Raw genomic sequence first — 17,966 nt, 5'->3', positions numbered from 1 at the left:
AAGTTATGTGGCGCTTAATGACTCAAACACGAACCATCGACTTACCACCAAAAAGTGCTCATGCTTGCCGACCTATATAGCATACTTCTGGTACCCAAAAGAGCTCATGTTTGCAGACCCGTATAGCATCCTTCTGGTAGAAGCCTCATCAGTCCCGGATTCAAGCTCTCTCATACAGTACTGTGTTCTGTGTTCCCCAATGATGGAGAACCATGTTCTTACAGTACTGTGTTCTGTGCTCCCCAATGATGGAGAAGCATCTTCCACAACAGCAAAGCTCTGTTAGCCAACTGCATTAAAGGTAAACTATGCAGTATTGGCAATTTCCTTACTGTTTTCTCGGTTTTTGCTTCTTTTTCGCTGGCTCTGTCATGACGAATGTCTGAGAAACTCCATCGCTACCTTCTTCTAGCCGGTGCCTGGCGTGCATTTGTATTTGTGTATTTGAATGCAGTAAAGCAATTCGTTACACTCGTTATACTTCCTGACACTGAGGCCGTCGGCCCGCCGGCCCACAGTTGCAAGGGTGGTTTTTCTGCTCACAGGCGCTAGGGGGAAGCGAGACGGCCACCATTCACCCCGAAAAAAGTCATATAACCATTCCAATGACTCTGAAGCTGTTAAATTAAGGTAAATTAAGCTAAAAAACTAGCATATTAAGCTAAAAAACCTGCATAGTGTGCCTTTAACCCTCTTCACATCTAGCACACATCACAATCAAATCACATTTCTTCTTATTCTCAACTATTACACTTGCGACAGTCGCTGGTGATCTTTTAGAGTAGATGTACGAACGCTAGATAATGAATTTGGTTGTGGTTCGGGACTCCCTTCACCGCACACTGCGTGGGCATTCAAAGAGACCAATGATCTGTTAACTGAAGGAACAGTCCCAGGCCAGCACCACATGGGAACTCCATCTCAAAGCAGCGCAGCTGCTGATGAAATGTATGCGAAAGCCTTGCACCTTCCCCACAGCCACAGCACAGAGCAACTAGTAACTGAAACATTACACATGTGTACGGAGAAGCAACACTGAAACATTACACATGTGTTAACACTGAAACATTACACATGTGTTTGCACTGGAGAAGCAACACTGAAACATTACACATGTGTTTGCACTGGAGAAGCAACACTGAAACATTACACATGTGTTAACACTGAAACATTACACATGTGTTAACACTGAAACATTACACATGTGTTAACACTGAAACATTACACATGTGTTTGCACTGGAGAAGCAACCCCGTGATTGGCAGGTCTCGCACAATCAGCCATAAACTGACTAGTTAAAACACTTCCATCAAAAACGACCTTACGGCCCTTACAGAGTTGATTTCTGCACCCTAACGAAAGTAGGCTACATAGACACATAAACACCTAACGAAAGTAGGCTACATAGACACATAAACACCTAACGAAAGTAGGCTACATAGACACATAAACACCTAACGAAAGTAGGCTACATAGACACATAAACACCTAACGAAAGTAGGCTACATAGACACATAAACACCTAACGAAAGTAGGCTACATAGACACATAAACACCTAACGAAAGTAGGCTACATAGACACATAAACACCTAACGAAAGTAGGCTACATAGACACATAAACACCTAACGAAAGTAGGCTACATAGACACATAAACACCTAACGAAAGTAGGCTACATAGACACATAAACACCTAACGAAAGTAGGCTACATAGACACATAAACACCTAACGAAAGTAGGCTACATAGACACATAAACACCTAACGAAAGTAGGCTACATAGACACATAAACACTTAACGAAAGTAGGCTACATAGACACATAAACACCTAACGAAAGTAGGCTACATAGACACATAAACACTTAACAATTGTCCATAACATTTTGTTCATTCATAAAATCATGTTGTAAACAACACTGCAATGTCTTTTCAATAGTAGGCTAGAGTAGGCCAGAACCATATAGTTCTGACGCTTAGGCTAACTCCAGAGCCATATCCTATAGCAACAGCATGGACATTAGATAAGCTACTATGCTGACATAAAATAGGCCAATATACCAGCTACATGAAATGCATAGGTCATTACTTTACTTTACTTTACATTACTACAATGTTTTGAGAATCATTTTCCTTTAGCCTGTGCTCTCCAAAACAGATATTGTTTTACCATATCGATGACAATCCCCTACAATCCAATTAATTCCGTTCTAAAGAATTTGTATGTCTGCCTGGTCTGCTAAGATATATCAGGATGTACTGATTAACGTGCATCCTTGTAACCTCCCTCCTAATGAAACAGGAAAGGATCCTATTGCTCTTTGATAAGTGACGTGATGAGACTTGGCAAGGTAGCATATCATGCTTTATTGATCCGCACTTCCCCATTAGGGCTCAACACTGCTGCAGCAGCTGATTTAGACCTGCGGCCAACACTGCTGTTACAACTGGCAAAGTTCAGCATGACTTCATAATGATGCACAACACACCCACTCTAATAAACAACATGGCCGGCCACGCGCAGAAGAGCAAAGGTTACTACAAACAGCAGCCACTTGAGCACATCAGCTAGGCTAGGCTAGGCAGAGAGAAGTAAAGGCTACTACAAACAGCAGCTACTTGAGCACATCAGCTAGGCTAGGCTAGGCTAGGCAGAGAAGAGTAAAGGCTACTACAAACAGCAGCCACTTGAGCACATCAGCTAGGCTAGGCTAGGCAGAGAAGAGTAAAGGCTACTACAAACAGCAGCCACTTGAGCACATCAGCTAGGCTAGGCTAGGCTAGGCAGAACATATAGGGGTGGGTTGGGGTCATGGGAGACGCAGGGCTTGAGAGAGCGGGGCAGCCATCATTTCAGTGTTACATAGCAGCTCTGCAAGCTTCATCCCTCATAGCAGAGCCTGGCTAGCATCCCTCACTGCAGAGCCTGGCTAGCTGGACTGATCCTCATAGCAGAGCCTGGCTAGCATCCCTCACTGCAGAGCCTGGCTAGCTGGACTGATCCTCATAGCAGAGCCTGGCTAGCATCCCTCACTGCAGAGCCTGGCTAGCATCCCTCACTGCAGAGCCTGGCTAGCATCCCTCACTGCAGAGCCTGGACTGTGCACTGGGCTCACTGGTGTAGCCTCCTGATGGAGAGGACTGTGTACTGGGCTAACTGGTGTAGCCTCCTGATGGAGAGGACTGTGTACTGGGCTAACTGGTGTAGCCTCCTGATGGAGAGGACTGTGTACTGGGCTAACTGGTGTAGCGTAGCCTCCTGATGGAGAGGACTGTGTACTGGGCTAACTGGTGTAGCCTCCTGATGGAGAGGACTGTGTACTGGGCTAACTGGTGTAGCCTCCTGAGGGAGAGGACTGTGTACTGGGCTCACTGGTGTAGCGTAGCCTCCTCCTGATGGAGAGGACTGTGTACTGGGCTCACTGGTGTAGCGTAGCCTCCTCCTGATGGAGAGGACTGTGTACTGGGCTCACTGGTGTAGCCTCCTGAGGGAGAGGACTGCGTACTGGGCTAACTGACGTAGCCTCCTGAGGGAGAGGACTGTGTACTGGGCTAACTGGCGTAGCCTCCTGATGGAGAAGGGGGCTGTGTAGATCAAACGGGGCTATTTTTAACACCAATCTCTCACTCCTCCATTAACCCATCCAGCACAATACAAAAGCTGCTTACTCCTTTTCTCTGCACTCAATGGTGGCTCGGGTTTCCTAAGGGATGGCACGCTTCAACTCACGGGCAAATACAACACGCAGAACAGATCCCAACTCACAGGACAGATCCCAGCGTAAGCCAGCCCGCTCTCTTCCAATGTTCATGATCAACATCTAATTTCAAAACTCTGTTTCAGAACTCTTGAATTTATTTCACTGTGCCTGTTGAAAGCCACACAACCAAATGGGCATCTGGACAAACACTGCTGACAGTCATTAGTCACAATAGATATTCTTGCTCAAAGAAACACAACTGAGTGACAACAAAGAAACTACGGGGAGAAGAAAGAAATAAAAAAATGGCTCCCATCCCCCCATGTCCTCGTCAAACAGGGCCGTGTTTACCCTGCAGGGAACTGGGCGTGACTTGTTGTTGTTGTTGTTGTTGTTCTGAGTGGGCATCAACAACACCCCGGCTGCACCCTTTCTTCTGCTGGCTTTTGAGGACGCTGAAAGGGGCCGGCCAGCCGGCTAAAAAAAGACTGGGGAAGGTGGCCTGCCTCTTTGTGGTGTAAAATGTGTCACTCAGGGAAGGGAGGGGGGGATGGGACTTGTTATGGATGTGCACCAGAACAACAACAACAACAACAACAACAACAACAAGAGAGGCTTTGTCCTCAGTGAGGTAAACATGGGGGAGTTGTCTAAGCCCAGAAGCAAAATGAGATCTGAAGAGATATGTTTTGGTTGCAGACTGTCATTTTGGGAAGGCAATGAAGCTTTCTATTCAGTATTCAGAGAATTACAGACTGGATGAAAACATGATCACTGATACAGCTGGTCAACAACCCTCTATGCTTAAAGCAGGTCTGTCAATCACAGACAGCACAAATCCTGAAGGAATTAGACTGAACAACCAATCCTTACACTGCATCCCATAAACCCATAATTCTAGTGAAGATCATCTCATTCTATTAGGATTGAGGCTCTTCTCACAGTCAGACTGCTAGTGTGTCTTCCCAATACAGAACAGTGCTGTTGGACTGCCGTCTACAATGCTCTAATCTTATCAGGAATCTCAAGTCTTCTCCCCACAATTATGTGTGCAATATTCTAGAGGAAACAATATAAAATGCACTGATAAGCTGCGAACAAAGGGCCACTTCACCTGCCCCAATAGGTTGCCTCTGCTGGGGGCAGATAAAGGTTGTTCCCCGCCAGCCGTTCACACCCCCTGCTAAGCGCTGGCTATCGCCAGGCTTCCACACCTCAAGAGCAAACATTAAGATATGCAAATAAAGATAAGCCTCACAGCGCTCTATTGTCTTGGCTTCAACATTTGAATAGCCACAGCAGCCCTGCTACATATCTGCCTTCTTTATTGTCATTCAGAAGAAGACGGATCGTGGCAGCTGAGAAAGAATTGACCTTCAGCCGGACGTGCTTGACCAACAACAGAGTGGCACCGAGCAAAGACAGCTCCCTGCACAACAGGCTCCAAAACGTCTACAACTCCTCAACATTTCAAGAATGTGTTTTATAAATATCTTATTTATAGCAGAGGCAAAAGTAGTCTAAAGAAACATCACACAAGGCTGCTCTGAAGATATCGAATAGGTCTAAAGTAAGCAGGGAAGGGGGCCTCTTGTTCTAGTTTTTTGTCAGGAGCACAAAAAGATGGATGTGAGCTTCCTAAAGCGGAGGAAAAATCCCTTCCTACCAGAGGGACTGTGGTTAGGCAGAGACAGACACAGTGCCTTTCTCAACAAGGCAGCAGAAGTTCCCTGAAAAGGGAAATGCCTGCCAACTCAGAGACCCCGCCCTCCCCCAGCACGTGAGCCTGCTTCCTGAGGCTACTCAGACACGGCTACAGCCACCCCTGTTCATCTCTTTACTAGAACAGACAGTCTCTGACCATCAGTGACCAGCATAGTGGCTGACTGAACACACAAGACAATTACCCACACCGACCTCTGTTCCTGTGGTGAAAATGCCACTTTTAAGTTAATCACAGCAATTACATTTCAAAACCAATGGGCAAGCAATAAAAGTGAACTTCCAGTTAAAGGCTTGGCTTGGCTTCAGCTGATTCATGCGATGGGATTTACGCAAGGTCCTTTTGCTACACCATGCATAGTTTCCTAAGGCGCATGGAGCAGATTTATGATCAAGAACAGTGCTTCTCCACCCCACCACATCCACTTGTTTACTCCTGTTCTGGAAACACGGGTGAGATGCAGCATGACTCCTACCACACTCTGACTGGGACAGTGACATCATCAACCTTGATCCTGATAAATTGTTTACTGGAAATGCAGTCATGACACAAATCCTTAACAAATGCCCACGAGTATGGAAAAGATAGCCACACGCATTCTGCATCAGGTACAGAAAAGGTATCCGCAAAGACATTAACACAATCTTGAAGTTGTCTACTTCAAATCTCTCTGTAAATTAAAAGACCAATTATTTAGGCGAGTGCACTGGAAACTATCAAATAACCCGTCATATTCAGAATAAAGACTGCTTAATCAGCAAGTCTAACACAGACCTAGAAGTCAACCCAACCCCTCCGGGGATGACACCTGGTGATTTACAGAACAAGTCTATCCTAAACTCCACACCTGCAACATTTACTTTAACGAGCTGCATAGCTTAGCGGGTGCCTCCAGAACATAGCCGACCTTCATTTGGTATGTAGTAATAGAAATTAACAATTGTATACTGGAACAACATTACCGCGCAGACTACTAAAGGCAATATTAACCGGCGCGTAATGGTATTAGCCCTTCAATGTTCTGCACACCATTTCAGTGGGACTTCTAAGTTGGCTGCAGATTCAGTCTCTCCAACCTGTTCCCGAACGTTACGGTAACGTTAATGGAAGTTAACGTTATCGCGTTCGTTGTGGTTCTCTATGTTTCACTAATATTATAATGTAGTTGTACACAAATACAGAGATGCCAAAACGCAGGCCGTATCACAACCGACTTCAGTGGCAAGGGATCCGCATCTACTTTGCGCTACACACATATCAAGCTCGGGCTAACGTTAATGTTCTGTGGGACGCATGCTGTAGTACACCCTAGGCAACGTCTGTAGCCCAAGGAAGCTAGCTGAGGGCGAGATCAGTAGCGGCGGTACCGTTACGGTCAATAGTAGGCTAACATACCACAATCAAACGTCAATGAATATATTTTTCCAAAATGAAATAAATAAGCTTAGCAATAACCGACACAAGTCACAGTTTCTCTAAACCAAGACGGCTTTCGGATATCATTCAACTTTTCTTGAGTGCTCTTCTTGGTGTAACGTAACTTCTTTAGCCCCGAAGTAGCTTGCTAGCTGCGTTAGCAAGCTGAGTTAACTTATGTTAGCCAACTTGCCAACATAACCATAACGTTACCGTTGTTCATCATGCCATAAAAATACATTGATGAGAATGAGTGAGGAGGTCAGCATCCCTACAATTAGATGAAATCCTATCATACCTCTTTGATTTCAATAACGTTAACGTAACTATGTAAAACAATACATTGAAGTTATTATAGCTTGCTAACATTAGCTAACGTTATGTCTCTTTAACATAGATAGCAATAGATAACGAGTGGTTGCGATATCAAAGGGAACATTAACGTTTAACGTTACCCAACGTAAACTAAGTGAACTATAAAGGCATTAGATCTATTCACAAGAGAGAGCCACTTACCCAGTCTAGTGAAAGTTTGAATGAAGCGGCAGAATGTGACGAGCACACACTGAGTTGTGAGTGAAACTTTGAGACATCAGTCGATTTGAGCCATTCTACTGAGTCCAAGCACCGCCGCAAGCTTCACTAGTAGATAGCAAGTGAATCAACCAGCGACAAGCAAGCTTACAACCAGCAGGAGGATGCCAGGGGTGGGAGAGCGCATATTGTAAACAAAGTATTAATCCGCTTGCTTGCTGGAGGGACTAACTGCAATGAGGAACATCTGTTAACCAGCCCGGCTCTTTTGTGTTGTCTTGGGGGAAAATAAATATTTGATATTTAAGTCTTTGGACAGTCAAGTCTTTCATCCATAAGAGGATATTTGAGGTTCGAATGTGATTTTGTGTCAATCTTGTAAAACAATGACGTCACGTCCACCTGCTGTGTGGTTCCACAGCAAATAGTCTCGGATGAATACATAAAAAGGCCTTTTTAATAACAAGCTATTTTCTCAGCAATTATGGTTGGAACATCGCAGAGAGAAGTTTATGTGTTACAAAATGCAATATTTTCGAGATGTGAATATATAGTACTAAGACAATCTGCATTACCATCTACAAATGTGTAACTCTCAAATGTATGGAGTCCAATAACGCTAAGCATAAATACAATTAGCACTTACATACAGATGACAGTTCATTTCAATATTTTTTGGATATACAGCACCACCCAGTGGCGAGGTTTAAACCTGTTAAAGCATACACATTTGAATGCTTTTATTTGGATCTGAAAGGCAAGCAAGGCAATACTCGGGGAAGTCATTAATAAGGTGACAGGTCTACATGGCTCACATACTTTTACAGGTCCTTCCATTTATAATACTCAACGCATTATGGATAAACAAAACATCTCCATATTTGCATGATCCCTATGAATTTGATGATGAAGTCTTTTTGCCTCCTTTTTTGCTTCCCCCTGACCACATTCTTATGGACATGGCCAAAACTTCCAAATACAATGAGATCACGAAACACACTTTGGCACCAGTTAGTTATGTTTGTTTTTTATTTAAATCAATAGATCAAAACCTATAGGCAAAAATATTCAAATTTATAACTGATTAAATACATTGAAATAAAACAGAACATTCTATGACAGAACCCCTAGGAGAACACAAGGCACCATTCCAGAAGATGAACAATCGGTTTGAGGTCTCAGATCATGCCTGGGAACCCTGGATTAACACCACATGTACTCAGAAAAATAAAGATATTGATTTCAGTACGCCTAACGTGTAAAAAGATACATTTAGGAAAGGCTGCATTAAGGAAAGCCAAGTGGCATGTAAAGATGTGCTTTCCTTCCTGCTCAAACATGATGGAGCCTGGGACATAATTGTGCTTTTAGTGCATTTTCACATAAATGTGACCGTGTCACGACACAGGCCTTTCTCAATTTTCCATTACTGCGGACAGGTGTTCCAATAAAGTTCAACACTTTGACTGTAAGGGGTTACATTAAAAACATGAAATAAAGGCCTTTCAAACCAAACAACTACAATGGTTTCTTCGCCCCTTCGTCTCTATATATACACAGGGCAAGGATACAGTCATTGCTTCTTATGTGCAGTTCTATGCCCACCTCAAAGAGAGAGAGGAGAGAGAGAGAGAGAGAGAGAGAGAGAGAGAGAGAGAGAGAGAGAGAGAGAGAGAGAGAGAGAGAGAGAGAGGCAGGAACAGTGTCTTTGGTTACGGAGAAACTACAGCTCATGGTTGTCCCACTTTTCATCCATACTACTAGCAAAGTGATAAATGCCCACCGCCAATCCCAGAACACACGTTTCATGTTCAGAACACACTAAGAGCACGCGCATGGGACACACACCGCATGGGACACACACTGGGTGAAAAGAAAGAAGAAAAAAGACACACGATGCAGTTTGACAAGAAGTCAGTGTAGAGGAAAAGAAAAACAGTCTTTGCCTACTCCGCCAAACCAGACTCAAAACAATGTACAAATGGGTTAAAGTACTAACCATTTTCTTAACGATTAAGGTCTTCTATTGTCAATTAAGCATAAAACATAGCGCTAGGTGAAAGGGTGCAACCAACAGTTTTCATTCATCACACTGTTCATAATTTCATAATTGTACTTCAAAATAAACAAGCAACCCAGTAGATACAGCACGGGAGCCAAGTGTGTTAAAAACCCAAAACTAGGATCTTGCGTGTAAAATATGTTCAGGATTAGAAGACTTAACACAGTTCCTCTATTGAAACTTTTGCCATTTGAAAATTTGATAAAAATGAGTGGTAAAAATGACTACATCCACGTGAGCGAGCCTTCGTGAGGGGCAGGATCACACACACTGTACTGTACGAAGCCTTTCAGAGCATTGAAGTCATGAATCGCGTTCAGACTAAAACTCAGAGCACCTTAGCTGCCATGCGCCATGAGTTCTGCTGAGTTCTACCTGCTAAACCGCTCTAGTACATGAGTTCTGCTGAGTTCTAGCTGCTAAACCGCTCCAGTACATGAGTTCTGCTGAGTTCTACCTGCTAAACCGCTCCAGTACATGAGTTCTGCTGAGTTCTACCTGCTAAACCGCTCCAGTACATGAGTTCTGCTGAGTTCTAGCTGCTAAACCGCTCTAGTACATGAGTTCCATGATGTCCTTGTGGGTCAATTTGTCTGCCGTCTACGTTCCCCTGTCCTTTTATGAGACAATGTGTGCAAAACCCTGCATATAGACAAAGGAAAGTGTACACAGAAAGCATTCCAATGCAAATTGAGAACTGAATGTAAAGAACTGAACGTAGAGGGATTCTCTTGAATGCAGAGCATGATCATTGCTGGGAAGGGAATGACTGGTCCTTGACTCAGTGAGTGTGTCCTTTGAGAGCGCATCTACAGAGTGAACGATCCTGAAGCAACACTTTGTGTGGACTGGAGACAGAGCCCCCTAGTGGAGTAAAATATAGTACACATGCTACTGGTGAATGCTCTCCTTTTCGGTATTGCTGATAAAATTAGACAAAAGTTGTCAACTCAAAACGTCCACGATAAAGACGCCGTAAAAGAAGCCGTAACATGTTCTGTTTTCCCAGGCCGACATGGTGATCACATAACTAAAACATCTGAACTTAGACACTAGTGTTCTTGAGAGAAGAAAGTTCAGTCCGTCTTTCTTGAAACCATCCACAAAATTACAAAAAAGGGAAAAAATGGCTGAATGTGCAAAGCCTGCTATTGCCTTGAGCAAAGCCTGCTAATGCCTTGAGCGACCTCCTTCAAACGCATGATGCTCCATGTGTGCTGTTGGAAAAACAAGACAAAACACAGACTACCATTAGTGATTTGGTATGCACGGGCTTATTCACAATCACCACTTCACCATTCTCACATGGCATGCATGGGCTGTCACAATCACCATTCTCACATGGTATGCATGGGTTAAGTCAAAATCACCACTTCAATGGAAATACAAGATCAGCACAATAGAACTGTAGAAACAATTACTGTAGGAAATAATCCAAAATGGTATAGCAGACCCTGTTTCAAACAACAGAGTTTACAACAGTAACTGGTGGTATTATATTTTCTACTTAATTGCTATAATCGGGCTTGTAATAAATTGACAAAAGACTAACTCAAAGAATGTAAGGATCTGAGAATGATAGCACCCTCAGACAATAAGTGCACTTTGTGTTATACAATTCCATTCAAATTCACAGAATCAACAAGACAATCAGTTCACATATATTTGTCATTTTGATGATTACTACTAATATTCTTAAACAATTTCTCAATTTTACCTCAATTTTTAAATTCTCAATTGTGGCTATCATACCAAAATCAAAAAAATGAGAAAAACCGGAAACCTAACAATATCTTTTTTTAATTTGGCAATATGTTTCTACCATCGAACACTACTAAGGTTTATCATATAACTTGTTTATTTTTAGGTGGTTCACAACTGAACCCTCTTAAAAATGACGCTGCCGCTTCACCGTCTGTTTAGTTCATGGTGTAAATACGCTAGCTAAGCGACTAATCGATTGAAATCATTTATGTGAGCAGCATCAGAGCTCAAGACTTACTTCCCCTATGGCATAATGAAGCAGATCATGCCATGTAGTAAAGTCCAGATGAAATGAAACAGCAGTCCATCTCGATCTCTCTCTCAGTCAATCTCTCTCTCTCTCTCTCTCTCTCTCTCTCTCTCTCTCTCTATCTATATATATATATATATATATATATATCTACATCTCTCTCTCTACATCTCTATCTTTCTCTCTCTGGGGTGGAGCACCAGCTGTAAAGATTTCATATTACACAATCTATAGGCTGTACTTAAAGGTCTCATACACAGTCTATAGGATACAGCAGCATGTCCATGCCAGGTGTCATATTACACAGTCTATAGGATACTGCCGCACGTCCAGCACCTCCATGTCAGAAGCCCATGAATCACAGTTCCTTTCAAATGTCTGTGTCCCTTCCAACGGATCAGCACAGAGAAGCGTTACAGTCATTCCTGTGCGTTGCCTCTATATTACTGTATCTTGGATTTGTTTTGTTTCAATCATAAATCTGTGATGTAGATTTGTGCAAGTCTGAACATGACAGTGTTTTGTGGTGGTGCAGCTACTTACGCTTATAAAATACTGCTTTAAAAGATACTTGTGGAAGAAGCTCATAGATTCTTCCTAATATGTTAGCTTCATTGGCGAAAGATGCATTTCCATTCCAAACTTGAACCACGTCCTCACGGTCACGCACACTAACGCTGACGCCAACTACTTCATCCTCTGCGAAGAGAGACATCACAAGATCAAGCTTCACCACTTCTCCTCAGTACCAACTCTTTCCATTCACAGAAGAACAAGCAGCAGAACAGTGAGCCATATAGCAGAGCTGACATCATCTGAGAGAGGTAAAGCTCTGTTAACATACCTGAAGCACAATAATCAGTAAACTGTTCACCAATGGTAGCCAAAAGCAGCTCCTTCCATACTGCGGCCTGAAGACAGAGAACACTGTACTTTTGAACACTAAGTTTTGAAATAAAATTATATTTTACGGAAGTGTATTGCTGCCACTAAAAAAAAAAAGGCTCAGTATCATGTAATTACGCGGAAAGTTTATTGTTATAAAAATATATTTTTCATGTTTTATAACAAGATATTTATCACGTTATTACATGAAATTATCTTGTTATTTCAAGATAATTATATTTTCACGTTTTTACAAGACATTTGTCAAGTTATTACATGAAATTATGAAAAGTGAAGCGCTGCAGTCGCACATGAAAAGTGAAGCGCTGCAGTCGCACAGTGCAGCCACACCGCTACTGCACACAGGTGCAGAATATTCTCGACAATGCTCGGGTGTTCACATACTTATAAAAATATCATCCACTGTGTTCAATAAATGGAAAATCTCACCATATCTTAAACCGAGCTTAAAATAGAATTTGATTAGGTAGTGTAGATGAACCATAGTCTATTCTTGGCTCTCGTTTAGCATCGTTTAACGTGATAATTTCATGTAATAACGTGATAAATATCTTGTAAAATAGTGAAAATATCATATCTTGAAATAAAATTATTTTTAAATAATGTGATAACTTCATGTAATAACGTGATAAATATGTTGTTAAAACGTGAACATATATAGTGTTATAACAAGAAACTTCATGTAATTATGTGATACTGAGCCTTTTCTTTTTTTTATGTGGCAGCAATACACTTCCATAATATTTTTTTTTTAAAAAGAAAGAAAGAAAAACCCATTATGAACAAATGCTGTCAAATTAAATGACCATTACAGTGCTCTGTTTGGGAACTTTCGTATTAAATGACCCTTACGGTGCTCTCTTTGGGAACTTTCATCTTCCAGACGCCACCCTTAGCATTACTTTCTTCTTCCCTGATGAAACAAAAGACAACAGTGCAGCTTCAGCTGGGTTTTCTACAATCAACAATCTTCTGTCATGGAGGATGGCACCGTCCACACTTTTTGGAAACACTAGCTGCTTTCAGACCTAGGTGTACAGTAAGTCTGCATGTTCTGCGGATGTCAAGCAGTTGGGTATATCTGAACAACATAACCGGCCATTTGGAATTACGAACTTAGCCAGCTGTTACACTGCTCACCTTCTAGTAAGTATTTCCGATGGACATTATGTAAATGAGCTCGTGTCTGAACGCAGTGAAAACATGTGGAGATTCTGTTCATGTCCATGTTCAACCACGTGGAGATTCTTTTAATGTGCGTCAGTGTCGCTCACACATATGACCGAATAATGTCAGCACGTGAGCATAATATCTGAATCACCGAAGGGTCGGACCTCCGTTTGACCAAGCTCCGCATATACTGCGGAGGACGTGTCTGAAAGCAGCTACTGAAAGTTGATTTGAATGGAAAATCATGCCTATGAGGATTTATGTTGTTGGGGACAGGTGAGCCAGGTAAAACATAATGGCACAACATCAATGTCAAGATATTTTCCAGTGTCTTGGGAAACAGAGAAGCCCAAACACCGTTACTGTCACAAAGGCACTGCGTATGCTTTTCAATCAAACGCACATTTTCACCAAAAATCATCAACTTATTTAGTAAAACATGCCAATGAAATGGGCAACAGGTCAGACACTATGGGCTCTAATTTATATGGTGGGCAAAGTGAAGGCTAACCTAACCTTCAACCCTAGTGGGTCTGCGGAGGTACTGCAGAGACGTCCGCCAAAAATGAAAAACGTTCTATAGGCTACATAAGCATAAACAGAATGTAGAAAATATGCTTTCTATATATAAATATGCTTTCTGTTAGTTTATAAACATGTGCTCCGTGTCTCTCTCAGCCAAGGGGTCCTTGGGCTGATCAGGTTAAAGCTATAAACTATATATGATCTATAGCTATAAACAGGTTGAAGAGCCCTGAAGAGCTCTGATCTATAGCTATAAACAGGTTGAAGAGCCCTGATCTATAGCTATAAACAGGTTGAAGAGCCCTGAAGAGCTCTGATCTATAGCTATAAACAGGTTGAAGAGCCCTGATCTATAGCTATAAACAGGTTGAAGATCCCTGATCTATAGCTATAAACAGGTTGAAGAGCTCTGATCTATAGCTATAAACAGGTTGAAGGTCCCTGATCTATAGCTATAAACAGGTTATAAACAGGTTATAAACAGGTTATAAACAGGTCTATATAACTGATCTATAGTTATAAACAGGTTATAAACAGGTTATAAACAGGTCTATATAACTGATCTATAACTATCAAGTGGCATGTGGGAACACGGACCTGACTCAGCAATTTTTGAGGTTACGGTCTTGCACATTAAATTGAGTTTTACTAAATGAGCTTTATTTCCATTTAAGCCTGCGCCTTGCCCATCATTCAAATTAGGGTCCTTAACACTATGCAGGTTCAGGTATTTTTGGTGACTGTAGAGCTCCACCTAGATTCGGAATAAGACTAAACGACTTTCAACGCCCAACGACTTTCAACGCCCATGCGTCTTATTCAGAGTCAAAACCCCAAGAAGACGCATGGGCGTTGAAACATTAGTCGGTTTGCACTAATAAAAATCATTTAAAGCGTTGAGTGCTCCAGTCCTGCTCATTGGTCCTAGTTAGACCTTGGGTCTCCTCTTTTGACTTCTGCGTCCTGTTCCGTGAGCACCAACCAGGCTGAAGCGCAAGTAAACCCCCTCTAATATTAATATTTTACTCTGCTGTTGTAAATACCCTAATTCTCGTGACTTCGTTCCCTCTGTACACAATGAAAATGCTTTTGTTGTGGAGGTGAAGGATTAACAACAGGCAAAAACTATCTCCAAAGAGCTTTATCTACTGACAAGGTAATGTTTCACGATTCTCGCGTTATGATTCGGGGCGCTGTTCTTGAAGTTGCATGGCTGGTTTTCTTGTTAGCGACTCACTACGTCTATGCTGTATGGCTATGCTAGGTGAACGACTCCCCTATTACAAGTTCATTTACCATCAAATTGGCTTCGTTAAGGCTATATTACGGTGAAAATCATCTTCCATAGTGTACCTTAGACAGACACTTACCACAGTGGTCTTCTCTCTCCCCTCATTAAGTGGTAGCTACACCTCAGTGGAAGACACGTCACCGGGGGAATGTTATTATAAACGCTCCAGAAACTCTGCTCAAATAAAAGGTCAAAGGTCAGCACACTTGTAAACCGTCTCATTCAGAGTGCATACTCAGTTTTAACACACTTGGATACCGTCTCATTCAGAGCGAATATTCAGTTTGAACAATTCCAGGACATCTCATGAAACTAGAATACCTGATTTGCATAAGCAAATCCAGCAATTTGCCCAAACAGGAGGACCTCCTGAGATCCTTCTGCATTGTTGATAGAATCACACATAACCAATCTATTCGGACACATCAACTAAATATACTGCAGACCTGGACACTGTGCACTGTGTAGATTTTCTTCAAATTCGATTCACATTCAGCTGCTGTTGTACCTGGTAAGGACCTGAGAACACACAAAACACACACACACACACACATTCAGTGTACAGTTCAGTTCTGTATTTTCAATATGGTGGAATAGGTCTAACCAGTGAACCATTAAACGAAGGGGCTGCCCAGATGTAATTAAACAGGCCTACCACAGAAGATAATGTGCTGTCACACTAAATAAACATCAGGGCAACTGTGATTGTGGCGTCGAATAAGACCATAAAAACTATTTGCAGTAGAGTTTAGGACTTTTTCCTACTTATGTATGAAACGGGTCAATCAGGGGCCAGCCAGGTCATAAAAGAATTGCCAGGTGCCCAAATATGGTTTGCAAGGGCAAAATGGCTCCCACTAATGTTGGTCCCAGTGAATGATTCATTGCTTTTGCTTGGGAGCTCAGGCTAACGGCCGAACGGGACTTTGGCCCTCTTTTGGCCAATAACATGTGGTAGGGCGAAGGGTCATAACAACGCTGAGAAAAGATGTATAAAGAATACATGTATCATGATGTAGGGCTATACTGACCCTTATTCATAGCATGTGACTTCCTGAGACATATAATGCATGTCTTCATATCTAAGCCTCTATTCACTCTGGTAGCAACAGTTAAATGTGACAAGTGAGAGAATCGTTCCTTTCCCATGTAATCAATCATCTTCTTATATCCAGATAAATAGATAGATACTTTTTTGATCCCCAAGGGGAAATTCAAGTAACCCATCATCTGAAGTCCTTACGTGGCCTACCAGCATCAATGTGTCAGTATCACCATGACAAGACGTACAGTTCAGATTCAGACCGCGCAAGGACACACTGCTCTCTGATGTCCAGTGCATGTGATTGAAATGTGAACATCAATTCTGCTCGATTCGAATGCAATAGGTCTTCTGGAGTTTTGGACTTGCCCTCGCTCCGAGCGATACAGTTACCATGCAGTTATATTTAGCTAATGAATGTTATTTACTAAACAACCGTCTGAGTAACCCAAGTTTGTGTCTTCACCCCCACGTTCACTTAATGTTACGGAGATGTATGATCTAAGCAGCTACATAACTTATGTTAACTAACGTTAACCAGATTGACAAAAGGATGACGTTGTGTTATAAAGGGAACATTACCGTTAAAAACCCACGTAACCGACACATTGCCTTGATGTCTTAAGTAACAACTGAACAAAACTACAAACACGCGTTTAAGAGACTGACAACTTTTTCCTTCAACTGGGGTAGTGTTCGCTTTAGGTTGGTGATCTAGCTGGGTTGCTAACGTTAGCTGTCGGTAATTATTCAGGTGAGTAACTATCACTAGCTTGCTAACAAGCTAAATGCAGTTAGCGAGCACTCCACCATTATGTAGCTCTATGGTTATGCCGTCGACCTCAAAATATTTATAGATATGGCAACAAGTCCAATGACCTACAATATTGAAAATTGTACGATAACGTGCGCATGCATTCTTGCAACAAAGAGAAATGAATATGTCAACTGACTAGCACTAGTCAGGTCGCTAGCAGAACAAGGGAAATGTTTGCTAGCACGCTATATGGCTAGCGAGAGCTCACACAACCTAAGGTAACGATAGGCTACAGGCCTCTGTATGCGCACCATTGTTAAACAAGTGTAAACCCATAGAGCTAGTTAACTTTTGGTTAAAAGCAATATTCGCATTCAATGCAATGCAGCTATAAAGCTAGCGTTATAGTGCGTCAGAGGCTTATGATGCAGCACAATACCTATCAAGCCAAAATGTCCAGGGAGAATGCAAAGGCAGAGACGTGCCGTCCTCTTCGCTGTGCGTTATGTTTTCCAAATCTTTTTCGTCGATATGGATGTTATTTTCTGAAGAGTTGACGGGACTGCTTTGTCTTGTTGTGTTCAACTGCAGGTTAGGGGCTGCAGGAACCGCCATTTTCGCTGATTTGGTAATCACAGTTTGTTAAAATTCTGTGAGACCTAGATTTCCACGACGGAAGAAAACACCGCTATCGTTGCTGACTCATTTGCCGCTTGGCCGGTCTACCGCGTCACCGTCACAACAACAACAAATATCAGCTGCTAACGGTTGGGTTGGGATGCCCACACAGGAAATGAGTCGAATTACGTATGAGCTCCTCTCGTCTTC

General features: G+C 42.3%; 2 protein-coding genes across 4 annotated transcripts in view; both read right to left on the bottom strand.

The window, feature by feature from the left end:
* foxp1a (forkhead box P1a) overlaps positions 1 to 7,523 on the bottom strand; it is an 85,300-nt gene extending 77,777 nt beyond the window's left edge. For all 3 annotated transcript variants that reach the window (XR_012985073.1, XM_076277206.1, XM_076277207.1), the window contains exon 1: positions 7,354 to 7,523. The gene's annotated coding sequence lies outside the window, so the exon portion shown is untranslated. The remainder of the gene's footprint in view (positions 1 to 7,353) is intronic.
* An 848-nt stretch (positions 7,524 to 8,371) lies between these two features.
* On the bottom strand, positions 8,372 to 17,935 carry eif4e3 (eukaryotic translation initiation factor 4E family member 3). Its single transcript, XM_076275598.1, has 7 exons — positions 17,578 to 17,935; positions 15,786 to 15,858; positions 15,419 to 15,513; positions 13,206 to 13,266; positions 12,292 to 12,358; positions 11,991 to 12,146; positions 8,372 to 10,650 (listed from the first exon to the last, which is right to left on the bottom strand). The coding sequence occupies exons 1-7, from the start codon at positions 17,751 to 17,753 to the stop codon at positions 10,604 to 10,606; spliced, it is 675 nt and encodes a 224-aa protein (XP_076131713.1). The 5' UTR covers positions 17,754 to 17,935; the 3' UTR covers positions 8,372 to 10,603.
* Positions 17,936 to 17,966: the final 31 nt, after the last annotated feature.

The sequence above is a fragment of the Alosa pseudoharengus genome, unplaced genomic scaffold, assembly GCF_046254945.1.
Source record: "Alosa pseudoharengus isolate Yale_2024_CS ecotype anadromous, Long Island Sound unplaced genomic scaffold, YU_APseudo_1.1 YU_APseudo_1.1_scf_9, whole genome shotgun sequence".
In the NCBI taxonomy this organism is placed as follows: Eukaryota; Metazoa; Chordata; class Actinopteri; order Clupeiformes; family Clupeidae; genus Alosa; species Alosa pseudoharengus.
The sequence above is the reverse complement of the archived record's forward strand: the minus strand, read 5'-3'. Positions and strand labels throughout refer to the sequence as shown.

What these genes read in the sequence shown, in the direction of transcription:
- eif4e3 (XM_076275598.1), bottom strand. Translation starts at nt 17,753, where the DNA reads ATGGCGGTTCCTGCAGCCCCTAACCTGCAGTTGAACACAACAAGACAA. An exon ending in ACACAGTGCACAGTGTCCAG is followed by an intron (nt 15,514 to 15,785) that starts GTCTGCAGTATA and finishes TTATTTGAGCAG; the next exon opens with AGTTTCTGGAGCGTTTATAA. An exon ending in GGAGAGAGAAGACCACTGTG is followed by an intron (nt 13,267 to 15,418) that starts GTAAGTGTCTGT and finishes TTGTTTCATCAG; the next exon opens with GGAAGAAGAAAGTAATGCTA.